Source organism: Callithrix jacchus, chromosome 6 (genome assembly GCF_049354715.1).
Source record: "Callithrix jacchus isolate 240 chromosome 6, calJac240_pri, whole genome shotgun sequence".
NCBI lineage: Eukaryota > Metazoa > Chordata > Mammalia > Primates > Cebidae > Callithrix > Callithrix jacchus.
The window spans coordinates 134,724,532-134,749,868 of record NC_133507.1 but is presented as its reverse complement, the minus strand read 5'-3'; the positions used below and the strand labels follow the sequence as shown (position 1 = coordinate 134,749,868).

At 34.4% G+C, this 25,337-nt stretch overlaps 1 protein-coding gene across 15 annotated transcripts in view; it reads left to right on the top strand.

Annotated features, from left to right (window-relative positions):
• IKZF2 (IKAROS family zinc finger 2) overlaps positions 1-22,453 on the top strand; it is a 170,655-nt gene extending 148,202 nt beyond the window's left edge. For 11 of the 15 annotated variants that reach the window (XM_078328434.1, XM_008999422.4, XM_008999420.5 and 8 more), the window contains 3 exons: positions 1,058-1,195; positions 9,134-9,277; positions 15,095-22,453. In XM_078328434.1, coding sequence (XP_078184560.1) covers positions 1,058-1,195; positions 9,134-9,277; positions 15,095-15,819 — 1,007 coding nt within the window. In that variant the 3' untranslated portion in view covers positions 15,820-22,453. The remainder of the gene's footprint in view (positions 1-1,057; positions 1,196-9,133; positions 9,278-15,094) is intronic. The other 4 variants (XM_054257911.2, XM_078328435.1, XM_054257910.2 and 1 more) reach the window with 1 other exon arrangement.
• The last annotated feature ends 2,884 nt before the right edge of the window (positions 22,454-25,337 follow it).

Genomic DNA, 25,337 nt, shown 5'->3' with positions numbered 1-25,337 from the left:
GTGACTGGAGTTATGGATGCTATCTTTAGTCACGAGAAAGAGTTGTCTGTTATTCTCTGGACTAAATAATTCCTACGGGAGTCAAATAGAGACATGGACCTGGATCACATTGTGCTTTACTACTGAGGAGGGCTTTGGCTCAGACCACCTGGAGTTTTATATTATTCTGTATTCATTCAAAACCAAGAGTCAAAGTGCTCTGTGATGTCCTTATGAAGAGTCATGCATTAAAACACACTTCTTTCCATAGAGATTATATTTTTCTTCTTACTTTTTTAAGTTTTTTACTGAACATCTTAGTATTTTAACAGATGTATTGAGATAATGGGAATAATTCATTTCCTGAATGTGATATGTTTTGGAAACTATTACTATCATTGTGTAACTAAATATTGTGTAATAATCCTAACTCAAAGCACCTAGTAGGTTAATTCTTGGTATTATGAAAGCAGTGCTGATGAGGGAGAATATACTTATCTGCTGCAAAATTTTGCATGTGTGAATAGTTATTACCAAGATGGAAAGAAAAGAAACTACTTTCATCTTTACTTTTTCTCACCACTTGAGTTCTTTTTAATCTTCTTGGTACCCAAGAATAATCTCTTTATTAAACCATGACATTTCAAGTTGTTGCATTTTAAGTTTTCTTCTGTAAAATTCTCTTCCCTTACCTGAAAAGAAGAAAAAACAATTTGTTATGTATCTAGGATTCTCCTGATTTGTCTTTTGAATGAGTCAAAGCTGAGAGTCAATGTATTAAGAGTCAAGATAATTTGAAGATTGATCATCAGGCTCTCATGGTCTAGAATACAGTCAGAGCAAAAGTTTGATTCAGTATATCCCCTGTCGCCAGAGATATGATCTGCCTGTCTTCTTGTCTTTTAGTCTTGTTAGAAATGTATTATCTTTTCTTGCCAAGATTGGAATGTAGAGGAGGAAGAGATTCAAATCTGAAAATTATATGAGTGCTTCCTCCAGACTATCAAAAGTTAGCTATTGATTTTGCTTTGAATGTGGATGAGACCGACAGCACACTGACCCTGAGTTCTCTTCACAGTGGGTAAACCTCACAAGTGCAACTACTGTGGACGAAGCTACAAGCAGCGCAGTTCACTGGAGGAGCACAAGGAACGCTGCCACAACTATCTCCAGAATGTCAGCATGGAGGCTGCTGGGCAGGTCATGAGTCACCATGGTGGGTAGAAATTGTATTCATCATTTTTATTTCCCCCTACTGCTTTTGTAGTTCAACATGAAGCTAAAGTCTTATGCTGTTTAAAACTAATTTAGATCACTTTAACTTAAATGACTTACAGCTTTGGGATACATTACAAATAATCTATACTGAAATTTTGTGATACTTCTAAATTATTTCTGATAATGTTCAAATTAGCATAATAATGACAACCAACCTTTAATATACCAAAGGTACTATTCACTCTCTTTTTCATTTATCTAACCAGATAGTTAGAGCTGGTTCCACGTTAGTCTATAGGCTTCCTAAAAGTATGAATTGGTTATTTGCCTATTTTCATCTCTGTTAGATAAGTGATCAGTCATAGAATTTGAAATTTCTCCAATCTGCCCTGTAATTTTTATGAGAAATTATTGATTTTGCCTTCTACAATGTGTAAAACAATCTAGACAAAAATTAGATGCACAAAAAAACCTTCTCCAAGCAGAACATCCTGATCTCTAAATACACTATGGCAGGTAGGAAGGCAGTCCCTAAGGTTTGTCAATGAATAATTCCCTGTTCCTGCAAAGGTAATTTTAATAATCAGCCTTATATAGGAAAATGATGGATTTCAATTCTTAAGATTTGTAGTGTCTGTCTTGTCTAATTAGATTTGTATACTGATAAGTTTTATTTGTACAAAGACAAAAATCTCAACTTTTTAGTACATGTATACCTTTTATTTATTTATTTATTTTATTATTATTATTATTATTATTATTATTAAGATGCAGTCTCATTCTGCCACCTAGGCTGGAGTGCAGTGGAGCAGTCTCAGCTCACTGCAACCTCCACCTCCTGAGTTCGAGCAATTCTCCTGCCTTAGCCTCCCCAGTAGCTGGAATTATAGGCATGAGCCACCATGCCTGGCTAATTTTTGTATTTTTAGTAGAGATAGGATTTTGCCACGTTGGCCAGGCTAGTCTCAAACTCCTGACCTCAGGTGATCTGCCCATCTTACCTTCCCAAAGTGTTGGTATTACAGGTGTGAGCCACTGCACCTGGCCACATGTATATTTTTATTTGAAAAGGGTTTGCCAAGTATTAATTGTTATAGTTGGGAAAGACTATAGTTACTTTTAAAATATAAATCTCTATGTATTGGCTTAGACATAGGCAGATCAAGGATTATTTGTGCGGTTTTCTGTTCGTTTTATACAGTGTATGCTATGGAAATGTGTTTGTTGAACAGCTAGTGATTATGTGTTGTTGACTTTGGAATTTTTTTAATTGAAATTTTTTCTTGTTATTCTGAACAACTGAAGCATTTCTGTCTAATTTATTTAATCTAAAGAATCTAATTATATTGATTGTTGTAACCAAGTTCATTTATTTTTATATTATCATCATTAACACTTTACAAACCTATCTGTGTTTCAAGTCTGGGTAAATTTGATATTGCAAGCTTGCATTATCTGGGCTAATGGCAGTAGCATAGGATCTAGAACACAGAGATTACAAAATGGTGTGCCTTGGAGTCTGCCAAACCTTCTCTGGCTACATGGTATCTGAGTTTGTCATTTATAGGCTTGGATTGAGGATTAATGTAATTGAGTGTGTAATAAGTGCCCAACACATGGTTTGCTTTGCTGTTAATATTTGAGAACATTAAATAACTGAATAACAGTAAATGTGCTATTCCCTATAAATTTGTTATTTACCAGCAATAACTTAAGGATTAGAGGTTTCATTTGCTAACCAAACATACCATTACTATTTAAATTGTTGGTTTTAAGAGTAAATTGCGGCAGGAAGCTGATGGAAGCTTGGGAGAATACCAAATCTTCCCCAAAAACACCTTAGGGCATTGCTACTAGTTTTTCTATGTGATATTCTCCCATTGCAGTTCTGACATTTGATGTGGTTATGCATTTCCAACTTTATTTATTATTTTTTCATTCCTAGTTACTTATGGAATTCTGTATTGCATACACACTCCTGAAAGACTGTATGGTAATAGGGAGATAACATGTAAATAAATTATTATAATCAACATTTAATTATCTTTTGGCAGATCGAACTTTTAGAGAATCAAACACTAACAAAAAATTTAAACAAGTATATTTTGGAGGAAGAAAAGATATGTCTTCTAAACAACTGGGGCCTCAGTCTTACCCCTATCCCCCAGATTGCTTAGCCCTCTACAGGCATAGGCCCTTCACACGTGGTACTAAAGCTGAAAAAAAATGGGAAAAAATGAGAAAGAGTCAGGGACGCTGGGTAGAGCAGAGGGTAAAGCCAAAGAGAAGGGAATGAGGGTAGACCTGATATCATTCGTAGACCCAAATATTTCTTCTTAAATATTGGATATCATTTTAACCACATAAGTTTATATTTATGGCATTTCATACCATACTTTTTTTCTGGGTTTGTCATAATAATAATTTGAGATTATCCTTAATCTCCTTTACCTTTTATCAACATGCTTAATGGGAAATTGGCCATATGAGGTAGGAGTTGATAAATATTGTAAGAGAAAAATAATGGTTCTGTAAAATGCTGCCGGAGTTCATGTTTAACATACATCTCATATAAATAGCTTGGCATATGTCTCTTTTTAAGTAGAACCATGATGAAACTTATATTTATCCCCTTCTCTTACTGTATTTTGTTTGTTTTCCTTTTTGTGGTAGATATGAGAGTTGCCATCATTGTGGTTGCCATTAGCTCCATGAAATGAATTATTACTCCTTTTTAAAAATACGTGACATAGTTATATCTTTCCTAATCTCTCTTTTCCAAAACATGTTTTTCCCTATATTGTTCTTCTAGTTTTTCAAAGAAAAAGAGGCATTTTTCACTTACTCAGAAAACATTTTTCAAGAGCTTACTATGTGCTAAGTTATATGGAACATTCTGGGATATAAAAATAAATTGACAGTTTTTTAATACACTTATAGTCTGATAGGAAATACATACTTAAAAAAATAAAATGAAGCAAAAGTTCTAATAAAGATGCATACACAGCTTTCTGGGAACATAGATGTAGAATTAATCTGACTCTGGAAAAGTCAAGAGAGGCATCTTACATGCAGCAGTGTTCAATGCAAACATGAGGGATGAGAAAAAATTACATAAATCAGGCAGGACACAGAGAATGTATAGTCAAGGAGAAGAAGAGGCTTGGAGATATAAAAGATACTTAACAGATTCCCTGATGTTGAGTGTAACTGCAGTTTAAGGAGTGGTAGGAAATGAAGCTTCTGAATTAGTAGGTTGTGCTGCAGTCTTCTCTGCTAATCTGGTGTTTGAATTTCACTGTGTAACTGATAGTTACTGAGGTGAACCAAATTTGTTGTTATTGAGGCAATCAAATCAAGAAAAATGTCTTCAATGAGGATTCGTGATAGGTGCCTACCTGGGATAGGATGTAGGGTGTGAGGAGAGACTGGAAATGAGAATGCCAAGGAAAAGATGAAAAGGCAGTAGCAAGACAAGAGAACAAGGCAAAATATTGAAGACTTATTTAGGAGGTAGAATAAAATGTTCTTAGAAAAGTTGATTGAGTTTGAGGAAAAAGCAGGAATATCATGACTCATAGTTTTGGAAATAACAATTTAGTTTTATGATATATTATTTAATTTACATAATTAAATTATTTAATTGGGTTTGATAAGCTTATTTAATTGGGTTTTAGAGCAGATTATCTTATTTAATTGGGTTTTATCACAGGTTATCTTGTTCAATATTATCTTTATGTTGTTTTCTTAAGTCTGTTCAACTTGAAGAAAAAGCTTTAAAATCAAACTATGTTATTACCTTTTTACCCCAAAACTAAAGATGAAAATGAAAGTGCAAAGCAGAAAGATAGCCAGCTTAAAAGTTATATATGTTATGTTTATGCTTTGAATTGTTTGGGAAAGGGAGGTTCTTTTTCACAAGTGTGGAGACATAATTGGGCACCCACAAACTTTGGACTAAGCTTTTCTGTCTTATTTTCATTGGGTGACATAAGGCAGTGAACATCCATTGAATATTATATTTCTGTTGTGTCATAAAAGGTATTAAAGACACAAATTCAACAAAATATAACCCCTGAGGTTATTTAGCAGCTATTGGAAGAAATAGACCAGTAAAACAACAATATAGTACTATGTGATAAGCATTATGGAGACATAGAGGACATGCCTAAATCAGCAGGGCATCCAAAAGGAATTTCCCAGGAAATTTATGTTTGAGCTTAGTTTTAAAAGGCAAAAATGTGAATAATAAAGGGAGAAGCATGTTTCCTGAAAAAGAACAACATGTGTGAACAACTACCAATGTAGCATCTAAAACACTTGGGGTACCTCCATGTGTGTTTGTAAAGAAATTTGGGCAGGGAGGAGGAGAGGCAGAAGACTGGGTAAAAGGAAGAAATCTAGGATTTGCCACAGGTGTCTAGCATGGATGATGGGGCAAGTAGTAGTGTCATTCACTGACTTAGTAATTAGGAAAATGGAAGAAAGAGAGGCAAATGGAGATTTTTTTTTTCACTATATTCTCTTATGTGCCTATGAGATAGCCAAGTAAAACTGTCTAGGAAGAAGTTAAATATATAGATCTCAAGCTCTTGAGAGGGGTCTGGATAGGAAACAAAAATGCAGGATCCATCATTATTTAGGTAGTGACCCAATGTAGTAGTTTTTAATAAGGCAGTACAGATAAGTACAGAGTGAGACATTGAGAAGGCCAAGAACACACTAGTAGAAAAATGATTTCATGAAGATGAGTAACAGCAGAGTAGGAACATGGAAAGAGTGATTTCACAGAAGCCAAAGCAAGTATCAGCACTGCCAAACACTGTCAAGAAAATAACTAAGATAACTGTAAAGTTTTTTTTAGATTGGGCAACATGGAGAAAATTTGCAGCAATATAGAAGACATCTGTTGTTTTTGCCTGCCTGACATCCTTTCCTCCTTCTCTTGATAGCAAGAGTGCCCGTTTAGATTTAGAGAACTTTCCTGTTGCATGTAGCTGTGGCAGGACCATCAGTCCAGGTACCCTGCCCTTTCCTGGCCAGAGGTTGGACATGTGACCTAATAGAGGTCCCTCAGACTTTCTTCTTGAAATTTGAATTTTGGGTGAACTGTTTGGTTTTTTAAAAAGATACATTGGGAATACACTTACGGTTCTGCCTTTATGGTTTATCAATGTGATGAAACAATGATCTAGTGGAAGTATGTTTTTATCTTGGGTGTAGCCTCAAAAATAAGGCCAAAGAGAATTTAAAGTTTGTTCAAACAGGGGACGTTAGCTTATTGGTATATTTTTAGCCCAGGTAAATGTCTATGTGATTTAGCATTATTGAAATATCTAGGGAATTTGTTTTATGTTTGTAGCAATATAGACAAAGAAATATGTTGATGAGTTGCACCCAGCTCCATGAAGCAAAAAAAAAAATCAGATTAGTTACAAATAAGGGAAAACATATCGGGTTTTTACCTAATGGCAGACCTTATTAATAAATCTGACTAGTTAATAAAAAGTCAACACTCAAAATACATCTATGAAGAAGAATAGTATAGCATAGTAGTTGAGCCAGGCTCTGGAGCCAGACTCCTAGTAGTAATAACATTCTCTACCAGCTAGATGTAAAGCCTGAGGAAATTACTTAACATTTCTGGGTCTTTGTGTCCTCATCTGTAGAGTGAAGATGGCATTACACCTATTTCATGAAGTTGCTGAATTAAATTAATTATTAAATGCAAAGCCTTAAAATAGCTATTATTATTGCCAATGTAGTAGAAACAAGATCAATTTTTGACATGTGAAGGGCTATTGTAAAGTAGAAGTTAGATCAGAACTCTGCCAAAGTCATCATTTTCGGTTCACATGAGCTTCATTGAACTTGGTACAAATCATCTGAATTGAAGTGGATGTGGTATGGGACAGTTCTTACACCCAGGTTTCATTTTGAGTGTTAAATGCGTCCAAATATGAAAATTCAGGGTGAAGCTTAGAGCAAAACTGCCAGGTTTTGGCCTACTCATTTCAGAACTAATTAGCATATTCAATATCGGGGCAAACCTGTTTACCAGTTTTGCTAGTTTTTTTAGCAAAATTTACAACAACATTTTTTTCTCTTTCCAAATTATTTTATTTTGGATCTTGGCCTCTGACATATTTTTATCTTTGGTCCATATTTGGACTGCTATTTAGTTTTATAGTTACTTCTAATAATGTCGTAAGTGCTTATAAATCTACTATCCAAACAAAAAAAAGTAAGATTTTAACCACAATTTGTACCTTATTACCTGCTTCTCCACCGCAACACCACCACTGTGCCATTCTTCTGGCCCTGCTTATGTGAATTGTGTGGTCATCCTTGAATGTTTTTGAAATTCTTTGCTTTTTTGTTGAATCTTTTGCTGTTGTGTAACTTCTTTAATTGTTATTAAAAGAGAATATAATGGTTTTTGTGTAATATCTTGGATCATAGTTTCTCCATGTGATAACATCATGAATTATATAGTGTAAACAATGACCTGTTTCCTTGTTCCTCAGTCTCACCTTGGAATTTTTTTTCCAAATTAACATCCAGTAATTGCACAATTGCTTGCTACTCATAGCCAGAGGACTTGTTATTAAATGTAGATTGCAATTCAATTTTTCTGACCCATCTATAGGTTAATCAAAACTTAGATGGAATGTTGATTTCTTTAAACATGTTCAAATCATGAAAACATGTTTTACACTATTTTTAATTTTTTCAAAATCAGCAACCTATTGGTTATTAAATACGTCAACTGAATTGTACACTCAATGTTTCTAACTTTCATATCTTGCTTTCCTCACTTATTTTTGTGTCTGCCAGGAGAATCGCCTCATAAATGGGAATACATTTGTTGTACACAGTGGGACTATCATGTACAAATGAAAGGATCAGAGTAAATCATTTTACAGTGCATACTGAACAAGTAAAGTTATTCTAAGAAATGAAAGCTTTAGGTTTCCAGACAGTACTGGCGCAAGTGCAACTGGAGAAAGCAACACTAATCAACAAATAATAAGTTATGTTCTTTCCTGAGAACACTGCTTTTAATCAACTGATTTACTCTGTCTGAGTTGTTACCCTATCCTTAATTAAATATCCTTGGATGGTATTTCTACTCAAAAAACAACTGTTGTTAAGTTCTTTGTCTGCACTATGAATGTCAGTGTCTAAGGACTAGCATATTAGCCCATAGCAACTTAGACCTATGGGATGAATAGGGAACAGCATTGGAGAACGTATATCAAATGAATTAGGGCAGTAGTTTAGTGAGCCAGTGTGCCGATTTGCAAATGGATTCTTCTTCCTGCTGAAAAGCTCTTTTTAAAATAAATTACAATCATAAGGCTGCCACAGTTTACTGTGCATAGACATGTTCAGAACTGGTTCTCCTCATGAGGACTACTTGGTGCAGGTATTTAAGCTACTGCCAATAAGGCTAACAGCTCATCAGATAGAAAATATGCTGCAGGAAAATACATGGGTTAAGAAAAACAGTTAAATTTTGTGCTGTTATTTTGTATGTCTGTTTCATCTTTTCTCTAAAACAAGTTGACTTACTTAAATTGTTTTTAAAAAATAAACTCTCTATACCTTGAAAATAGTTCAGTCTTAAAAGTAGCATTGATTTTAGTCAATGCGAAAAACACTTTCAAAGAAATAAGTTGAGAAACCACATGAACAAGTTGGCCACCAATAGTCATGAATTTAAGAAAGACTCAGATAAAATCAAATCCTCTGGTATATGTGTGTGTTGTACAAATTTAAAGAGTATACTTTCACACTAGAGGGTATTCTTTCTACTTGCCTTTATTCAAGCATATTAGCTTTTATAATACATATTGAGATGGCAAATCCAGCTTTGTATCATCCAGAATGTTGAAGAAATTATCAGACTGCATCTTTCTGTGGTTTTGTATAGTACCTCCTATGGAAGATTGTAAGGAACAAGAGCCTATTATGGACAACAATATTTCTCTGGTGCCTTTTGAGAGACCTGCTGTCATAGAGAAGCTCACGGGGAATATGGGAAAACGTAAAAGCTCCACTCCACAAAAGTTTGTGGGTAAGCATTACAAATGCTTTTGTTTCTTTGCAAGGTGATTTTAGTAGGAAAAGGCAAGTTCCCAGGTATTAGAAAAATATGTGTATGTTTCAGTTCATGAAATGAATACCCATCTCTTTTCTCGATTATTCTTTCTACTATCTCTCTCTGTGCACCACACTTACAGCAACACACACAAACACACACAGAGAAATAAGGACTGATAGTAATCACCAAATCAAAATATGATATATAAAGTGAAATCACATGTAAAATATAAAATGTTAATTTGTTTAAAAAATAGTAATACAGAAGGGAAATTGTCTAACCTATTGGCCAGTTTTGTAATCTGTTTTAAAATTTCATTAGTGCTAGGTTTTAAACTGTTTTTTTTTTTAACCTGTTAATATTTATGTGTAGTATTCCATCATTGGAACACTAGGATGTGGGAGTTATTTATATCTTAGTGCTTAAGGTCATCACCAAGGTCTGATTGCAAAAATTAAAAAATATTGCAACCTCAGGCATAAATGGGTTAATTATTTTAGTATTTTATCTAGAAAGAAGAGAATTTTTTTTCTTTTTTTCAACATTCTGCATTGGAAAAATAATGCAGCAACCTACATTCAAGATGGTTCATATTTGGATCTTTATTTTATATTTTGATCTTTGTTTTTTCATCCAGCCTATGATTTTGAGCTGAAAAGATTAAATATCATATATTTAGACTTTCCTTTTTCATTTCCAAACCCTTAGATATTCTTTGATACGCCCAGTGTTGGCATCATTCTGAATGCATGCTCTAAGTCAGAGTGTCTCTTGGGATACAAAAAGCATGGACTTTTTAAAAAGAAATATTAATAATAGAGATTCAGTAAAAAGAATTGTTACTCATTGTATATATATATATATATCCTTGTAGACTTAATGTAGGATAAAAATATTCAAACAGATTCACATTCTAGTATCAGTATTGTGGGACATGCTGATTAAAGGGTGATTGAGAGAAAAATCTTTGCTTTGGTTATTTCAGGGAGGAGAGGATAATACAATTCTATTACTTCAGTAAATACTTAAGAAGGTTTCCTTTCAATCTGAAACTGAAGAACTAACACATCACCAAAATAGCTCTTTAAGATTAGCTGGAGGGGTTTATTGAGAACTCATTGAAAGAAGGCTGAAGGGTGACAATAAGGGCCATAGTTTATACGAAGTCAGTTGAAGCCTTCTGAGTTATACACAAAGAACTGCCTCAGTCCTTAGGTAACTTTTATTTGGTTATTGTAGGTAACTATGAAGAAAAAAGAAATAAACAGCCAGTTCACTTATTTTTAATATTGGTTTGTTTGATGGCTGTCATTAAATGCTTAAATCTAACTAGACTCTAGTGTAGTTGGAAAAATATGTAATTTATTATTATTCTTTCTGTCTTCTGAATTTACGTACTCCACGCTTTGTAACATTTTTGTCATGTTTCCTGACTTAGAGATGTTACTCTCAATTCTATTACATTGCATTCCTTAGAAAAGAAGGACAGATTTTTAGAAAATTACAGTATGATTTTAAAATATTTATATTATATTTTTAATTAAGAATTTGAGAGTATATTTTTCTTTATTTGGATTTTATTCTAGTAACATATAACAAACAGTAGCCACAGTAACTACTTCTATTATTGTTCTTGAAACAAAACATTTCATCATTCCACACTTATTATAAATTGCCTACTCCATGTACCTCAGTTAAAATACTGTTCTTTGACCTTATCAAACTCTCTAGTCCAATGATCCCTGAACTTCCTGCATATCAACTTGTCTCTCCCTCTCTTTTCTTATTCAGCATAGATTCCATGGCTCACCACTTTGACATCTCTCTTGTCAGTTTTCTTTCCTTTCTTGCCCTGTTGACTGATCTATCCCCTTCTCTGGGTGAAACCCCACTCACTCTATTGTAAAGCTGTCTGAGCATCCTTTCCATACTTATATCTCATTAGATGTGCACCCCAGCTTGCACATCTGGTACTTTTGGAGAAAATTCCATAGCCTGATGAGTTGGCATCAATATAGATAAATGATATCCCATATATCAGCTGGCCCATTCATCCTGTGGAGCAGCACTCCTTTAATCCATCCCTTAACAGTCATCTCTCCTAATCACTATGACAGAGGCAACCTTCTCTACTCTCTGCAAACATGCTCTCTCTCTCCTTGGTGATCTTTTATCTATATTGACAGGAAATAAAATTACTGGAAATGATTTTGATATAATATTACCAATTCTATAGGATTGTATGCATCCATGTAAATACGTCTACCTTTTTTTCCTTATTTCAATGAAAGAACTATCCCTCTTTCTAATTAAGGTTAATTCCTTTTCTTGTGCACAGTAATTCTCCTTTCCTGGCCAACCAGATACCTCACACTATTATTTTTCCTCTTTCTCACTTACATTTTTAATGTCTCCCCGCTATTGGGCATTTCTTATCAGCATTTAATGCAATAAATGCTCATAATTTAAAAATAATCTTCCTTTAAGTCCCATCTCCTTCCAGGTACACCTATAGTCTCCTTTTCTTCAAATATGAAATTGTTGAAAGAATCTCTGTGCTTGTTTTCTATGATTTCTTTTTCATCTACTCATTTCCAAGTCTATGCAACCTGTTTTTTTTTTTTCTCACACTCCATTGAAATTATTCTCATTGAGGTCACAACTAGCTTCTATAGTGCCAAATCCAGTAGACCCTTTTAAGACAGTATCTTACACAACTCCTAGAGAGTATATGCTACTATTTAATAGTCAATTCCTTTGGAAACACACTCTTTTCTTGGTTTTTATGACATTATTCTCTCTCTCTGAATGCTGTTTCTCAGAATTCTTTATGGACTTATTCTTAACAGCTAGCTATGCAAGCGGGGCAAAGTACAAATGGAGGTCCCCGTTCATTGCCTAAATACTTTTATATTATAAATCTAGATGTAAAACTTATTATCTTCCCTTCTAACTCGTCTAAGTTTCAAATAAATATGCAATTCTCAGATTTCTTGTAGCTCTACACTAGGTCTTGGCAGCACAAACAGAACCACTCACTGGCTTACAGCCAGTCTTCTCTCTTGACCCACGTTCTCCCCATTACCAAAGGGGGTCTCACATACATGTGTGTGGATACCCCAGCCTGCACATCCAAGTTCTTTTTACGTTGCTCCCCATACATACCACATAAAGACCAGTGCCTTGGTCATCAGGCCTAGATGTGTGCTTACCAGTGGCACAGTTGGTATGAAGTAGTACGGATCCTGTGAAGAGAACTTTGTAGGCTCTAGAAGCAGGCTCAGAACCATTTGAAGAATTCTGGGGTCTTGGGTGTTCAGAGAATGGTCTGGGGAGTGAGTGCCAGATCAGCACATTCCCTTGGTGCTACAAGCTCCTCATTTCCTGAGAAGAAAGGCTCAGGGCTCCCTAAACATCGGGCCCAGTGCAAACCCCACTTTCCTTGATCTATGAGTAGGCAGAAAAATCTTGGTGTTATTCCAGGTTCTATTTTTGACCCATCCTCTTCTCACTCTACCTGAGTGATAGCAGTTGTTTGCATGGCCTCAGAAGTTGCTTTCTGTCAACTGATGACTCTCATATCTACATCCCAGGCCCAGGTCTCTCTTCTGAATTTGAGACTATATCTTACTGGACATGACTATTACTCATTGTCCTCCCCAAACTGAATTCATCATCTTTTCTATCTCATTGCCATCCACTAAGTTTCCTAGGCCAGAAACCTACAGCAACAATTTTCTAAACCTCCTTGCTAAATGAATACTTTCAGGTGACTTCCCTGCTTAATCCCGTTCAATCTGTATTCCTTTAGGGTAATATTGAAATTTTTAGCATATTTAGCCTTAAAATTTAAAAATCAAACTTGTCTTTGATTTTTAAAAACTTATTTTCACTCTTAGCCCTATAGAAGTATTCCTCATTTATAGGCCATGCCCTCTTGCCTCTGATCCTTTCTACCAGCTGCACCACCTCATGTTTCTTCCTTGGCTAATGTTTACAATCACATTCTTGTACTTGATGTTATTTTCTTCAAGAAGACTTCCTTTAGTCCCTTAGTATGAGCTAAATATTCCTCTTATTTGACCCTATTGTACATATCACATCATAAATGATCCTTAAGTTGCTATTGTTCCTTCTAAACTGTAAGCTCTTTGAGAATATAGATCAGGTTTGTCTAGCTTAACTTTGAACTGTTTGACATTGCATATATCTTAAACTGAGTGCCATGAAATAATTTTTCCTCATTTTATCTTTCCATTTTTGTTACTCTAATCATTACAGTGATCTCACGTAGAGGCCATTTCTTTAAATCTGAAATAATTCTGTCTACCTTAATGTGCTTTTCCAGAATGCAGGCCTATAGATAAACATTTTTCCATCAAAATTACAAGTTGAGTCTCCATTCACAACAACATATTAACCATTTATAAGAAGTCCACATATGTTGTTAAGAAGCATTTATCTGTAAGATAAAAGTAACTGGTAAATAGAGACCACATTGTCTTAGGAATAGAATTTTTTAAAGATGAAATATTCTGTTCAAAACCAGCAATATATGGCTAAAAATCAAAACTTCTTTTCCTGTTGTAAGTACCAAAATTCTTTTATAGTTAACTGTCAGACATTGTGTTGATGTAAAATATTGGAGTAAAATTATATTTGTTGAGGTGTATATTAAAGGAAAAACTACATACTTCAATCAAGAAAATGTGTGGGAACCTAGCAATGGGTATACGTACCAGAACCATCACATACACGTGTCTAAATAAGAAAGAATGATATAAAAATAAATAATTATTAATTTCAAAAAGCAAAACAATGAAACAAGACTTTACAAGCAAATGCTTTCTGAAATAACTCCTAATTTTATTTTTAAATCACTCTAAATTTCTTTCATTTGTATCAGGTGATAAAACTTTTAAACGTATTTTAATAATGACTTTTTAAAAATCTCCGGGATGACATATATGGGTTATATATATATATTTTCTAAAATAGTGGCTAAATCAACCAAATTAATCCTACACAACAGTGAGGTGCCATATGTTAGAATCAGATCACTCTCACTTTTATGATCTTTGTGGCTTGCTCACTAATGTTTAAAATATGCAAAATCAAGCATAGTCTCTAACTTATTTTTATTAGGTATTTATTCTTCCTCTTTATAGTCCTTGAGCTTATTCAAGTGAGAATCTTAAAAGAAAATGAAAATAAGATAAACTCATTCATTTCTTTCAGATTAGATGCATTCTCATGATGGCATCAGAACAAATGCATATGACTTATGAAATTTTTGTTGCTTTTATATTTTTCTCATGTCAAGAATGTTTGTCGCCGGGCCCAGTGGCTCATGCCTATAATCGCAACACTTTGGGAGGCCGAGGTGGGCAGATAACTTGAGACCAGGAGTTCTAGACCAGCCTGACTAACATGGCAAAACCCCATCTCTACTAAAAATACAAAAATTAGTCAGGTATGGGGGTGCATGCCTGTAATTCCAGCTACTTGGGTAGCTGAGGCATGAGAATCGCTTGAACTGGGGAGGTAGAGGTTGCAGTGAGCAGAGATCACACCACTGCACTCCAGTCTGGGTAACAGAGTGAGACTCTGTCTCAAAAAAAAAAAGTGTAAGTGTCAGCAGAATTGGCAAATACTTGACTTATAGAGTCATATATACCAAATTTTGAAAAATGGAGGCTATTAGTCAAGTTTGTACCCTTTCATAATTTTAATCTGACTCTAATGTTGTTGTATTCTTTTTCACTTCTTTCCCCTCCCACTCCCTTCCAGGGGAAAAGCTCATGCGATTCAGCTACCCAGATATTCACTTTGATATGAACTTAACATATGAGAAGGAGGCTGAGCTGATGCAGTCTCATATGATGGACCAAGCCATCAACAATGCAATCACCTACCTTGGAGCTGAGGCCCTTCACCCTCTGATGCAGCACCCGCCAAGCACAATCGCTGAAGTGGCCCCAGTTATAAGCTCAGCTTATTCTCAGGTCTATCATCCAAATAGGATAGAAAGACCCATTAGCAGGGAAACTGCTGATAGTCATGAAAACAACATGGATGGCCCCATCTCTCTCATCAGACCAAAGAGTCGACCCCAGGAAAGAGAGGCCTCTCCCAGCAATAGCTGCCTGGATTCCACTGACTCAGAAAGCAGCCATGATGACCACCAGTCCTACCAAGGAAACCCTGCCTTAAATCCCAAGAGGAAACAAAGCCCAGCTTACATGAAGGAGGATGTCAAGGCTTTGGATACTACCAAGGCTCCTAAGGGCTCTCTGAAGGACATCTACAAGGTCTTCAATGGAGAAGGAGAACAGATTAGGGCCTTCAAGTGTGAGCACTGCCGAGTCCTTTTCCTAGACCATGTCATGTACACCATTCACATGGGTTGCCATGGCTACCGGGACCCACTGGAATGCAACATCTGTGGCTACAGAAGCCAGGACCGTTATGAGTTTTCATCACACATTGTTCGAGGGGAGCACACATTCCACTAGGCCTTTTCATTCCAAAGGGGACCCCCTATGAAGTAAAGAACTGCACATGAAGAAATACTGCACTTACAATCCTACCTTCCCTCAGATGTTGACATACCTTTTATTTTTTTTAATATTATTACTGTTGATAATTCTTATTTTGTGGACACAGTGTCATTTGCTCTGCCTAATTATGATAAGGAAGAAACAGAAGAGAGAAGGGACAAGGATATTGTTTCTTTATCACTTGGCTTGTTTATTTTGTGGGAATTTAAGAGCAGTCCATTTCTACCAAGGCATATCATGCTTTGAAAAATCACTTGATTCATAAAGATTCACCTAAGAGATTTTAATTTGCCACCGATATTCAGGATTATGATTGAAGACAGGAAAGTTTAGAGTTTTCTGGGTAGGATATTGGTGGTTTAAAATGGTATAAGTAACTTTATTCTTGAAAGAAGAATGTGTTTCAAACTGTAAACCGAATTTTCGTTCTTCAGAGATTATGGAACACAAACATGTTATTTTCAGTGATAACTCCTAAGATGAGCTGAGTCGTTGTTGTGGGTTCTATGTTTACTTCCCCTATGGAATTCATAATTCAGTATGTTTTACACTGTACCATATAGCAAAACTTTTAAACTACCGGTAGTTAAGGGCCACCTACAATACATCTGAGGTCCTGTGATCTTATTTTTCTAAATGTAAGCACTGTTTTTCCATAGTTTTGATGACTGGCATTTTATAGACACCCTGGCAGCCTTACTTTTAACACCTTTATTGAATAGTATTTTTATGTAGTTTTCAGAATAACATATGGTCTAAGAGTGGATAAAAGGCAGTCGATAATTTCTGGGAGGGACTTCAACTTTTCTTAAATTTGTTTGAGAGGTTTTCTTTTAAAGTTGTAATGTGATGGCAGCATAGTATATGTATTTGTTTCTAAAAGTATGCTTACAATCGTCACTTTATCAGCATTTAATCAGTGTTAACCAGTCAGCAGAAAAATATAATTATGCTAACAATAGGGGGAGAAAACCCACTTAGAAATTCCTTTTCTGGCACTTCTCTTTTCACTGGTTTTCTTCAAGATGTGACCTCCCAGTGTTCTGTCCATAGTTCATTCATCTTTTATTCTTCAAATAGAAGGTCTAAAAAGTCTTGCTCTTGGCTATTTCTTCAAACTCTCCTCAGAGCAATTGCTAATTTGACCTGAATCTGGTAACTTGAACCCTGTAAGGTTATAGAACTAGGGTTATTTATTTTAGTATTTCTGCATTAGTATTTACTACTCTTGCTGCAAAGAAAAGGGAACAGAACTTCTTTGTAACCTGTACATTGGACAACAGATAAACGATATAAAAAAATAGGAAAGTTTGCTTTTACCCTTTTTGGAGTCTAGAATGTGACAGAACCTCCAAAGGAAGGTCCTGCACATTTTTCTGTTTCCAATACATTTAACTCTGTTAAGTCCTTGTCAGAAATGAATCTCAATCCCTTGGTATAGAATTCCCCTTACATGACATAGATTGCCATATTTCATGTGCAGATTTGAATTCATTCATGTGGGTGCTCTGTTTTTTCTTTGCAGTCCAACCACATTAGAGGGGAGGAACCAAGTGATACTGATTCAAGTCATTTTAGGGGGACATACTTGGAAGGCAGAACTTGATGCTTCTGTTTGGGGAGGACAGGCGTGACTGTGACTGGATTATCTGATAACCATTTGTGAATACTGAAATTCTGTTAAGCAGTAACTGATAACTGCTCTAAAAGATTATTAAATAGGATGCTGAAATTATGTTTCTTAATACAGTGTGGTATGAGAATTACCAAGTCAAGAGAATGTGGACGTAAGCAAGTCTGGCCCCAGTACTGCTCTTAACTCATTTTTCAGCTTACCATTTGCTATTTCTAAGCACATCTAAGCACTAACACAGCTAGAAATAGGCAAAAATTGTTAGAACTCAGCTCTCTTCTACTAATCCCTATCACAATTATTTTTGGGAAAATGTCCAAACTGTCCCTTTAAATCTAAGGGAATGCGCCAAAACAGAGATATATAGAATGTCAACCATTTTATTTTATTTTTTTTCTGTATGCCTTGGTACATTGTGAACATACAATCTATTCAAAGATGAAGCATGTTTTTGAGACTCCCTCACCCCTCTCACCCTAACCACTCCTGAATAATAATTGGAATCCCTTTTTTTTTTCCTTTTGGATGAGGTAAATAATTTTAAAGTTGATGATTTTGTCTTTTACTGCAGTTTAAGGAAACATTTGGATGTCAGTCAATATGTTCATAATTTTGGCTGCATATGAATTTCTGCTGGCATTATCTATGAATTTTCTTCCTGCTTATTTTTTTTCAGTATATGAACAATCATGTATCTACCTGCTCCATGATGAAACTGAATTTAGGTGGTCCCTAAACAGTTGTGTAGTTTCCTTATGAAGACAGTGCTAAGGCACTTTCCTTTTCTGATTTCATCTTTTTGGTAATCTGTTTTATTGAAAGTAGTCAGTAGTTGAGAGTGCATTTGTTACAAGTGTACACTTGTATTTTCCTCACTTCAGGAGAACAGAAAGAGGCTCAGGGTGTGGCAAGGACAAATGAGGACAAGGTCAATTCAAATTTATAGGTCAGAAAGAAGTTTATTGGACATAGTGTTTTCAGAGAAACTCTAGATGATTATATTTGCATGTCTTTTCTTCACAAAAGGAAATATGCAAGGTTGTATCATCAAAAATAAACATGAGAGTTAGACACCAAATAAATCAAGTTTTACATAACAGTTGTATGCCCAGTTTATTTAGGTGAGATTTCACATTACAGAAAATATTTGAGGAGCATGAAAATGGGTTATTGCCTACATTTTCCAGTTTGGCAGACATCAGAATTTCATCACATTGCTTTGCCCTAATTTTGCCCAGAATTTATCTTAACCTCTCTGTAATAGTGATGAATCATGTTTAAAAAGCCATTCTAATTAGACCTTTTTAAGACAGGGAAAGGGACCAGTAGGCAGACTGGAAGAAATTTCAAGTCATTGAAATATTCCATTGAGATTTTCTAAAGGGACAAAATTGGGAAAATAAGAAACTAGGACCTAGATTTGGCTAGATAGTAGAAAGTATCTCCCCTATATACATACAGGTAATTGTACATATGAAGCATAGAGTATATGTGTGTGTGTATCTCACACACATTCTTTTAAGGAGAATTCATGAAAAAGCAGTTGGAGTGATCAGATATATTGCAAAAACATACAGAAAATTTAAATGACTATTAATACTAAGAAATTAGGTGGGTTTACTTTATCAGGTTTTAACAGGAATCACTAAAGACATTACTAGTGTGTCTTAACGACAAGTGGCAACTCTTAAACTAAAATTTTGGGTCATTGTTAACTACTTACAGAACAAGGTGAAACAATGATTAAGTTTGATATAATTTCAAAGTTATTTAAAGTTTGTTTGGAATAGGAAGAAAATACAGAAAATAAATATTATCATCTGTTACCTACTGGCAAAGAAAGACAAGAATAGATTAGTGAGCCCAGTATTCTCTTTTTATGGTTTTTATCTTGGTTGTGCAATTCACAAAACCCTGAAGTCTCTGGTATTTTATAAATGTTTAACAAAATTTATATCAGATTAAGGCATTGAGATGAAAATTATGTTCTCATTACCTTCCAAATTTTATTTCATCCTATCTCCAAAATGATTTCTCAGGGTAGAAAAAGAGCAGAAGAGACTGCAAAAGTACAAACAAAAAACTGTGTGCCTGTAGTTTCAGGCAGAACTTAGACTGGCAGAGATACTAGCTGCATGATTTGTTTTTTAATTTTTTGGATTGTTCAAATCCAAAAATGGATACATTCCATTTGTAGTTATCTTCAGTTATATATTATTTTAATAAATGCTATCTGAAAGAAGACTATTCTAAACCAGAAAATTCCCCAAATCCAAAAGAAAAAAAAAGTGGGAAGGGGTGAAATTGAAGTTTGTATATATGAAATTTATCTTAGAAATATTAATTCTCCAGTTTCTGCAAAATAATTAAAATATACAGTAACTGGTCTCCTACAGTCCTGAATTTAATGTATTAAATACTTATTTTCTTTATATTGGTGCCTTTTTAAAATGCATCGAGAGTGTTGGTTAGCTGTTGCAGCTCTACAACACTTTTAATATGCATTTTTTAAAATCACTTAAAATTGAGTAGTAGATAATTCATCTCTCTTTTCAGGGCAAATCTTTAGAGCAGTTTCTAATACAGAAATTTTCAGCTCAGCTGTTAAAAGGAAAAGGAAACTTTGAAACTAGACGTTAATGCCTTTTTAGTTTCATATTATTTCTGAATATGATTACAAGATTATGTAGGTAAACTATAGAGTGAAACTTTACCTGTGAATTGAATTATAATTTGTGTTTTTGTTTTGTTTTTAAGGAAGAATAAGTTCTGTATCAAACAAGAATTTATGAGATAAATTTTGGTCAGTAAAATACAGTATTGATTTGGATTTTCATCTCTAGACTAGTATTGTTCTATTCTTGGAATCTGTGTTTTCTAATCTGTTAGAAAACAGAGATTGAAAATTGATGGAATAATGTGAAAAAGCAGGTAATTAATTCTCCTTGAACAAAACAAAACTGAACAGTCATATATCACATTGCTATTCTCCAAAGCATAATCTCCAATGGTTTCATACCATGTTTGTGTATTACTTGCAATGGGCGTGTTAGGATACGACAGCTTTTTAAAAAATGAGCTGCTGGTTATACAAAGCAAATGGCATATGACCAAGAAGCTGTGATATGCTAGTGTTTCTTTTTATCATAGTGTATTACTAGGCCAAATAATGACACCTTGAATATTTTTACATTTACTGCAGAAACCTTAAACTTTGGAATTTCCATAAGGTTTTTATGTAATATTCTATTTCTAGCTTTTTAGTTTTATCTTGCTGTACTGTAAGTTTGAGGATATTTTTCACATACACTCTTAGGAATAAATTCATAATTCTGTTTATGGGGCTTTCCTCCCATAACACTGCATTTGTATATTTTCTGTATTAATGTGTTGTGTATTAACCTTTGTCCCATACAGAGAGTGGTACATGAATGACTAGTTTTCTAAGATGTCCTTTTTATTATGAATAAAATATAAAATTTAGAGGCCCTCTGCTAAGCCACATAAAGTACAGCATATAACGTCATATAGGTACAAATAAGCCAGTTTGCAGTGAATTGGGCCTTCAAATTACCTCAAGTGACATACAGTAAGAAAAGCTTCTTGAGCAGGTGGAGGTCACTGAATCCCCTACTATGCACTTATCAGGATTATACTTACTTTAATTTACTGGAAATTGATATTTTAAAACACAAGTACACTGTAACAAGGGAAGGAATCTGAGTTTGGGTTTTTTTGTTGTTGTTTTATTCTCGTTATTTTAAGTAGTTCAAATTCTGAAACTGTGATTTAAAAATTTTTAACAGTCAAGCATTCTGAGTTTGAACATAAATCCTTTCCCTTTCTGTGTAACAAAGGTCTCTCTCTTATATCTTCAATTTTGTTGTGTTTCCCCCAGCCTCTCTCTTTGTCAGTCTCCTATCATTGTTTATGGATGTCTTTGCCTCTCTGTTCTTCTAAAAGTTTGAAGATTAGGTCAACTCTTATTTCCAATTCAGTGGTTATTTAATCTTAATTTTTTTGTTTGTGATTTTTGTTGGTTGTATAATCTGCTGACGTATTTTTATACTCAAATGTAGTTTTCTATTAAAAAGAAGAGTGGTTGGATTAAAAATAGTAAGCTATATAACCCTCGCGTTACTTTCACTTTCAAATATTGGGTACCTAAAACATTACTTCAGAGATTATGTAATTCTATTATGGTATGTTTACCTTCCTTTTTTGTTGGATTTTACATTCTGATTTGGCTTTCCTCCAAAAATGTATATCATGAAGACTAGACAACTATTTGCAAGTGTTTAGAAAGGTGTTAAAAATATAAAGCAAAGAGTCTTAACTTTCTCTTAATTGGGAGAAAAATGCTTTAACATTGCTATAATAATATTCCAGGTTTGGAGGGGGTCTCCAGGCCCCACGTTTGCTGTTAGTAGTTGGACCTTTTAGACCATGTGTTATTTGCAATCCCGGAATGAGTGCTTCTGCTGTTAGTTAAAAATATACTATTCTTTTCTCTCTATACAAGTGCAATACTCCCCTTGAAGTCTTAAAAACTATGGTGATTTTTTTTTTCTTTTCTTACCTATTCTTCCTTTAGCTAATGGCGAAAAGAAACTCATGAAAGTCATAGTATGTTAAAGGACACGACAAGCAAAGAGAAAAACGCTCCACAATCAAAAGATCTCAGAATGTGGAAACCACTAGTTTGATCTCATGGTATCTTTATTTAGGCTAAAATTTCCATGGAAATTAGTAATATTTTGCTTGAAAAATGTGTCCTAAAGTTTAACTTTTTACAGATTGAACCTTCTTCTCAGACCCTCGCCCAGTGCTCTAAATTAATAACCTAATACTTAATTTTTTAATTTCACTTGTCTCCTTTGAGAAATAAACTTTTAAATAAAAGCAAAGCACTTAGCTGAGTTTTAAACACTTAACATATCACCTATTGGAGAAAAATTTTTAAAAATATTTGGAGCAGTCCTGTTTTCATACAAATTTAAGTAAGAAGTATTTTTCTTATACATATTTATATGTAGTATGCTAATTTTCTTTTTTTATACCTGTGTCCCTGTAGTAAAACTGCTGTAATATAAATACATATTTTGTTAAAAGATAACATTTCTTTGGCATTTCTTTTAAAGGCAGTTACTGCATTTCTGCATTTGTACAGTATGTGTCTTGGCCATTTTAGATATTTTTCTTTAACAATACCAAAGGTAATTAGACTATTTTAAAGACTAATTGCTTGACAGTTTCTAGGATATTTTGTGTTTTAGAAGCAAAAAAAAAAAAATGGTCAAACCAGTAAACCTCATTTTTTTTCAAACTAATAATTTGGGGAAATAAAAACTATTGTTTAAAAAGAAATATATATATATATATATATATATAAATATATATGTAAAGTTAAAATTCCAGACCTTGTATGTCAGGTTTGCTAAGTGTAATGTAGTTTTTTTAAGGCTCAAATACCATACCTCAGAAAATGAGGTTTACTATGGAAATACTGAAACAGTCTTTGCAGCTGTGTGACAAGTCACTCTACTACATACTGATTTGGAGACCTCGGCTAAACAGTTTTATCACTGCAGACTAAAATGTGGGACTTGTATTTTCTTTGTTTTTAATGCACACACATACATGTTCTGTGCATGTATGTGGTTACTGTGTATATGTGTATGAGTGTTGTATATGCATGTGTGAGTGTATGTCTGTATGTGTGTACAACTAAAGAAGCTGCAGAAACTTTGTAATACTTTGTGAAAAGGATTATATTATAAAGGTTTGTACTGTCTGAGTGCACAGCTACTGGAATAAATTTAGGGAATCTCAGGAACAAGCATATAATTTGTCCAAGATTTATTTCTTCTCAGAAGTGTAAGTGCAGTTTTTAATTCTGTATATTATTTAATATTTTACCAATAAAATAAACTTCTGACATAAAAACTTTGCTATAAAAACTTTCTGGTGAAAATTCTGTACACAAACATGTCTTCTAAATACAGAAGACTAAATTGTTGTCTATACCAGCTTAAATTATCATTGCCATTGCGTATTTCTCACACTTCCTGTTCCAGAGGTTTGGATACATGTGATATTCGTAATTGACATCTCAATCGTTGGTCAATCTCCATCATTACTATATAGTCTACCAGAGCAGAGAATAGAGTAATACATGAATTGTTAAGAACGACATCTCTGTTCTTTAGACAGCTTTCATACATATCTTATTTCACTTTTAAAACAAACAGAGGAGTGTACATCAGAGCCTATCTGCTTTCTATAGAAGAAAATAGTGAGACCTGAGGAAAGAAAATTGTGACTTACTCCAAAGCGCATAGCAGTGCATTTAAGTTACACAAGAAGTTTGAGTGTTGTGATATGGTCAATAACACTACTACTATAGAAGCCAGCATTTCTTAGAAGTCAGACCAGGATAAAATTAAGATTTAAGTCATAGCCATTGTTTAATCACATTGCCATAAACTGGTTGCTAGTCACAGACAATCTCTTTGTTTCTTAGATTTTACAAATGTAATTTATCTTCTGCCATGAGAAGTTTGTTCTGTTATAGACATCTTCATAACCAGAAATGCAAAAGGGCATATGTGACTGCAAATTCATTTTATTGAGTGTCAGCTATCTGCTGTCCCTCAGGCCAATTTGAACTCCACCATCACATATGAGATAGCTGTTAGAGTTTTTCCTCACTGATATGTATTTGTAGAATTCCATGGATATTTATCATATTCTGCAATAATTTCACTTCCACATGTCACACAGAATGAAAAATACCAAAAATTCAAATGAAATTTTTATGCCTTGACTGTATCATAATTTAAAATACTAACCTAATTTGGGCAGGGGAGGATGTAAAGGAGTGAAACAGCAAAGCAAAAAGAAGAAAAACTTATAAAATCACCCTCCAGTATTAAGTTTATAAAGGATTCCTTCATGATCAGCAAGGAATATCAAATTCCCCTGGTGTATTATATCAACAGGAGCCAAATGAAAAGGATTTCTTGAAAAATGTGCCATATGCTCTTGACTTTTCAATTGCAATATGGTCAGAGAAATTATAAATAATTTAAATCTTGATATGATTGTAAGACTTTTTATCAGCATGCTCAAGCCAGAAGACTGTTCTTGGGGTGTGAACCACATGGTGAAAGGATTTCATCCAGCATTTTAGCAACCCTACCTCCTGCTATTAGAGGGTTCCAAATGGACCCATTAAACTTCCAGCAAAATCCCCTTTTTTGTTAGTACCCCTACTGAAATTTCTCAGTGTGTTTATTTAACTTTTCACTAGAGGTTCCAACAAAGGTAACAATCAGTGAATTTGAATTTTGCTACTTTTCTCCTGTTTGGCACGATACCCAAGGGAGGGGTTTCAATAAAATAGCCTAACTGGAAAATGGGAGAAATCAACAAAGAAGACAAAGTTATTTGGACATCCAAAATCCTATATAAAAATGGGTAAAACCTGGGGGAAATCCTGGAAAATAAAGATGTGTTCAGTCTGAGAAATCTAAATGTGTTAGCCTTTTTCTTCTTGCTCTTACTGCTGCTTTATAATCCTAAACTGTCTTGGATCAGATCAGATAGAGTGCTTCTAACTTGAAATTTGTCAGGCAAAGGACAAATCTCTCAAAGCAGTACAAACAGATACTGCCCATATTGGTGTTGAGTTGTTTGTTTTAGAAACTCTTAGAAGAGCCATGAACCTGATCATCAAACCAAGTGGAATGTCTGTGAAGAAGCATAATCTTAAATGTTCCAGGAAGAGCCAAAGGTAAAAAGGAAGTAACCTAAGGGTAGTTGTGTTGGGTTTCACTGT